The sequence below is a fragment of the Octopus bimaculoides genome, chromosome 26 (assembly GCF_001194135.2).
Source record: "Octopus bimaculoides isolate UCB-OBI-ISO-001 chromosome 26, ASM119413v2, whole genome shotgun sequence".
Lineage (NCBI taxonomy): Eukaryota > Metazoa > Mollusca > Cephalopoda > Octopoda > Octopodidae > Octopus > Octopus bimaculoides.
In genome coordinates, this window is record NC_069006.1 from 16,876,438 (window position 1) to 16,882,860 (window position 6,423).

Below are 6,423 nucleotides of genomic sequence, written 5' to 3' on the forward strand. Positions count from 1 at the left end.
ATGTATTATATACAGGTGCAGGTGTGGCTCTGTGGTAAGTATATTGCTTCCCAACCATTTGGTTCCGGATTCAGTCCCACTGCATATATATATATATATATATATATATATACACACACATATATATATATATATATACACACATATATATATGTATACATACATACATGCATGCATACATGCATGCATGCATACATACATGCATACACACACACATGTTTGTGTATATATACATGTTTCTGTGCATGTGTGTGATAGTTGCATAGTTGCAGTATCTGTTCTCGAAGTGTTGGTGGTGGTGGTTGTGGCAGTGGTAGTCTGCTTCATAACCCTAACCCTACTTAACTTACACACCTGTCCTTTGTTCACAGTTTCATATCATTCTCGTTACAGGTTGTTTTCTATTCCACCAGAATATTCCAGTCAGTGAATTTATCTGCGAAAGTGGCACAGATTGCCTCCATTTTGACTATGGTGCTCAATCTGATGATTAATTTTGTCTCAGCTTTCCTTGTTGATCGCCTTGGTCGAAAAATCCTCCATCTAGCTGGACTGTCGGGCATGTTCTTTGCCTCTATTTTCATTGTGGTTGCTAGTGTTTTCAGGGTAAGACATATTATTTACTCAACCTCTCTCCTTCCCATTTAAGTGACTATCATTAGGTGCTAACAAGTGAGACCCGTCCCCTATTGGTTTGCTTAACTTGCTCCCTCAAATAACATTATAGCTTACCTTCCAAGAGACTACACTCCTTTAATTCTCCCCCCTTCCCCCAAAGATCTAAGACCCAAGACATTAGGTATTCACTCCTCATCACAGTTGGTCTTGGCTGAACCCTGTTGTAAACTCTGATGGTGGCAGTGGCAGCTGTTGTTGGTGTTGCTGTTATTATCATTATTAACTTAAATAAAGGGACACATTAATTCTTTAGCACTTAAACTAGTCATATCCAGTCAAATTTTCTGTCCATTTTATGTTCGAACCAGCCAGATCCAGCCTCATACACCTACTCTATGATGTCATTCTAAAGATGCATAGTCAGATCATCAAAAGCTTGATGTTATGAAACAATGCACGATTACTTTAAAACAACATGAATAAATAAGCATTGCATTTGGGAGAATAATCTGAATGCTAAAGGGTTAAACTACATACTCCTAGATATACAAAAAGATAGGATGGTCATGGCTGGAATGTCTTGTATTCAAAGTTCTACTCAATCAGGGCTGACCTGAGATTAAACAAAACCTTAACAGCAATAACTGTGACTACTGCAGTTACAAAGTGGCCAAGTTGGTAAATGGTTTGGATTTATGTGCACATAGAGCATTGTTTCAAATCTGGTGCAGGTGTTTCTTTGTTGAATTTCCTTTATTAAATCTGTGTCTACCAGAGCAGTTAAGGGAATGTTATCTGTGATAAGCTGGTTTTCCTGGCCAGGAGAAAGATTATATCACATTTTATTTACTGGGTCAGGTCAGACCTTGGCTAAACAATAATAACAACAAAATACGGTACTGAGATTAGATCTTATGATCTATGAGTTGAAAGCAGTTTGTTAGCTAAAGAGATGTAGGATAGGATGGTAGGTACGGACAAGTTGATAAAGTGTCATGTTACTAATCATAAGTTATCTTGTGCCACCACAAGCTGAATTTTTTTATCCGGTCCTAACATCTATGACGACTTTTTCACCCTGTGTTTTTGTTTTGTCATGGGGTGCAACTTTGTGTCACTATGACTTATCATAAGTCACCATGTGATGTCACAAGTTAAATAATCATTCACTGAGTCCTTCTATCTATGATCTTTCATCTCACACTTTGTTCTGTAAAAATTTGCCAAGTTCTGCTATAAGTTATCACGAGTAGTCATAGTACTATTACTAGTCCTAAGATATTATGTGTAATAAATATTAATGAAAATATCGTCTAAACAATTTGCTGTCTTTGTTCCTTAGGAGAAGTACAGCTGGATGTCCTACCTCACCGTTGCCTGTGTTTGTTTTTATATCATATTCTTTGCTATTGGACCAGGTAAGATGTCTTCACTTTCTACACATTTTCTGTTTTGTGCTGTTCACTTGTGTTATATACACTCCTACCTCTGTGTACAACAGCAATACACCTGACTTCTGAGTATCACAATAATATGATCTCTGTGTGTAACAATGATAGACACAACTTCTGTATGCAACATTTGATACACCTTGACTCTGCATACAGCATAGATAAACCTTGACTCTCTGTATTGCACAGATATAACATGACTCTGTGTGCAACATAGATAAACCTTGATTCTGTGTGCATCATAGTTGAGAAGTGAAAGAAAAGAGGAGTCTGCAAATATGGTAGAAATATTTTTGAGAATAGACTAAAAGGATCTGCTGCAGTTTAGGAGGCAAGAGTTTGCTGTCTGTGATGACACACACATAAAACTAAAGATTACCTACCAGATAACATAGACCCATTTGCACTATGTGTGAATAATAGACTGGACATTTTGATTGTGGGGCTGCTGGGTCAGAACTGACTTCTGGCTAAGTAACAACAACTTGCTAACTTAACCTGTGCTAACATATAGCTTTGTATTGTCTTACAGGTAGCATACCATGGTTCATTGGAGCAGAACTCTTTCTAACTGGAGCTCGGGAATATGCTATGAGTTTAGCTGTCGTTGCCAACTGGCTTGCTAACTTTGCTGTTGGCATTTGTTTCCCATTTATGGACGTAAGTATCTCCAAACTTTTGGAATCATTATCCCCATTATTATCACTACAACCATCATCAGCATTATAACAATCACTACCATTATCATAAGCAACATCATTACCACTACCATTAACACCATCAATATAATCATTATCATCATCAACATCACTACTATTAACATTATCATCATATGTGGTTACAGTTCTTACATACACACACACACATATATATGATTGATTCTCTTGTGAATGACAAATAAGTGTTCAGTAAGGTAAAGTGGTAATCATGCTCTATGGACACACATGTGTCTCTTGAGGCTTGCAGGTGCCTAACAAACCTTCTGGCAAAGGAAACAAGTTGAGGACCCAGTTTGCTTGTGGATCATTTCATTTTCTCACATTCAGGCTTAGTTGCAGCCATAATTTTAATATATTTTAGTTAGTATGTTTCTATATTATTATACTAACAATTCTGCTGCTTCTCTACCTTCAGTATTGATAAAATGAAGAAAAAAAACATAAATAATAAGAAAGCATGTGATTTGAACTTTGAAATCTATGTTAGTTTAATTGTGATCTATTTTAGGTTCAACAGATAGAATTGACCTAATTAGGGTAGATAATGGTCAACTCTCTCAAGGACATTATATGTCTAATTGTTTGCTTGCTGCAGTAAACTGTCACTTGAAATTATTGTTGTTATTATTATTATTACTTTGATAAAATAAATACCATTTGAACACCATGGTTGATGTAATCGAGTTGCCCCCATCTCCACAAAATTTCAGGCCTTGTGCCCTTAGTAGAAAGGATTATTATTATTATTATTATTATGAAAACTCACAGCTTATTTTGCTGGGTATGATGGAAAGTGTCAGATGTCCACAGCCAGCAGTTGTGGACTCAACTACTGCCTCACATTTGCCTCTTCCCTCTGACTCAGGCCTCATAAAAGTAAAGACCTCATTGACATCACACCAAAAGGCCTCTGTGGGGTTAAGAGAAAGAGTGAATCTGAATCAAACACAGACCGTCCCAAACTGGAGGCCCTAAGATATGATGATAAAAAAAACAAAATCTCACAACACCAATTAAAAAATACATCAACACCAACATTAACACCTTCATCCAAGATAATCCAAATTTATAGACACATTCATGCCCACAAAAAACAAAGCTAAAAGAAATACAAAATGACCAACAGTCACACTTTTGGGTATGTACTTCCTTTATTAACTTCACTGTTGTTCAGAAAAACAACATTGAATTGATTGAGGAAGTAATTAACAAAAACATTGTAACAAGTGGGGAAGGTTTCACGGACTCTCCCTGAAAACTCCATCAGACATGATATTAATCCAAACATATGGATATGTATCTGTTTTTGAAACAGAAATTCCCCCAGGACATTGGAGGGTTTAGTAAGCAATCTTCATTTTCTTACTTTCTTTTGAATGATTATATATATATCATCATCATCATCATCATCGTTTAACGTCCGCTTTCCATGCTAGCATGGGTTGGACGATTTGACTGAGGACTGGTGAAACCGGATGGCAACACCAGGCTCCAGTCTAATTTGGCAGAGTTTCTACAGCTGGATGCCCTTCCTAACGCCAACCACTCAGAGAGTGTAGTGGGTGCTTTTACGTGTCACCCGCACGAAAACGGCCACGCTCGAAATGGTGTCTTTTATGTGCCACCCGCACAAGCCAGTCCAGGGGCACTGGCAACGATCTCGATATATATATATATATATATATATATATATATATGTATGTATGTGTGTGTTTGTGTGTGTGTATCAGGACTTGTCAGTGAACCATTTCTTCCAGCCTGTGGTGTTTGAGATGCTTTTAGGGGCTGGGCCACTAACAGTGAAGTTCTTGACATTGGTGACAGGTGATGCCCATCAGGGTGCTTGGCTGTTCCAACACCTTAGTCTTGCCATCTCCCATGGTAATGTTGTGAGGTCATTAGCTTGCTTCAGTAGATTCTATTGAACCTTGTGGTGTGTGACTAATTGAAGCTCTTAGTGTTGAAATGATGTTTTTCTCTTTCTTTTTCCTTGTCTTGCTCTTTTTTTTTCTCTAATTTTATTGCTTATTATTTTTTTTTTTTGCTTTCTTCACTCATGTTTGTTTTCTTCAGTTTTGGATTTGTATTATAATGTGGTTTTGTATTATACATGTATCATATACACACATGTTATATATGTAACTATTAAATTTAACCATAATACCTGATTCTTATTATTTCTCTAGGTATACCTCAACAGTTACAGCTTCCTCATTTTCACTGGTTTGCTACTGCTCTTCATAGTTTACACCTTTCTCAAAGTGCCAGAAACAAAAGGACGCAAAATCGAAGACATAGTAGCTGACTTCCAATCAGAAAACATACAGGAGCGTGTGTTAATATAGATCCAGATACACACACACACACACACCAGTCCACACACACACACACACACAATCTACCAACCCTTGAACAGAAGACACCCAGGAACGTGTGTTAATAAAAATATGCACATGCTCTGCTACACCTTCAGCGGAGGATCTCAATTAGTGTCTGCTAACATACACCCTTGCCATGAACAGTGTTATATATATTTTTGAATTTTCTTTGCCAGTAAAACAACAAAAAAAAAACAACAGCTAGTACAAACACACAACACATATATAACCAAAATGATATATATATATGAACATAACACATACACACAGAGTTTTTCATCCTGTCAAAGAGATCAATTTAAAACTGTACACATTTTCATTTATATATTTTTCGGTGTGTGAGAGTATATATTTGCATGTTTGTGAAGTCTGCTAGAACATACCTCAACAATTTAGTTGTAACGAGATTCAGAACATGGGAATAATTGAGGGTTCTTTTAAACAACAGTTCTTTACCGATAACTCTGTGATCAGGATTCTTTAGAGAAAGATTCTTCAGACAAGAATGCCATGAGGTGGAAGCTATGATGAGAAAAAAACAAAATTAATAATGAAATTTCTGTGATGAGGAAGGATGCTGTGAAACTGATTCTGCGACGACAATTACATCAGCCAATGTCCGTAGCCTGATAGTAACACCATCTTTAGGTACTCAAGTGATAAAATGGGGTTTATATATCCTTGTCTATGTGAGTGTGTATGTATCTATGTGTATATATATATATATAAGAGAGAGAATAACGCAGGTAAATAAAACTGCTTGTTTATTTGCATAATTATCTCCATATCTGCTCACCTGGATTCCTCTTATAGCCACTCTTTACCCCGTGGAATTAGCCCTCGATAAAGATTTTGGAGTGTGAGTTCACATTATCTGAGTGCTACTGAGTGTTTTCTGTATTGAGCATCTTTGGGTCTTATCTATTGATTCTGTGTGTGTGTGTGTTTGTGAGTGTATGTGTGCATGTGTGTGTATATATATGTATATATATTTATATATATATGTATATTTATATATATATATATGCATATTTATATATACATATATTATATATATGTATGTATATATGTATGTTTATATATATACATACATGTATATTTATGTTTATATATATACATACATGTATATTTATGTATATATATATGTATATTTATATATATATGTTTATATTTATATATATATATCTAAATATCTATATATATATATATATATATATATATATATATATATATATATATATATATATATATATATAT

The 6,423-nt window shown here is 35.5% G+C and overlaps 1 protein-coding gene across 2 annotated transcripts in view; it reads left to right on the forward strand.

The window, feature by feature from the left end:
- LOC106883039 (solute carrier family 2, facilitated glucose transporter member 3) overlaps positions 1-6,280 on the forward strand; it is a 24,248-nt gene extending 17,968 nt beyond the window's left edge. The window contains exons 10-13 of one of the 2 annotated variants that reach the window (XM_014933901.2): positions 394-606; positions 1,961-2,036; positions 2,602-2,729; positions 4,975-6,280. In XM_014933901.2, the coding sequence (XP_014789387.1) occupies positions 394-606; positions 1,961-2,036; positions 2,602-2,729; positions 4,975-5,133 (576 nt within the window). In that variant the 3' untranslated portion in view covers positions 5,134-6,280. The remainder of the gene's footprint in view (positions 1-393; positions 607-1,960; positions 2,037-2,601; positions 2,730-4,974) is intronic. The other variant, XM_014933902.2, reaches the window with a different exon arrangement.
- The last annotated feature ends 143 nt before the right edge of the window (positions 6,281-6,423 follow it).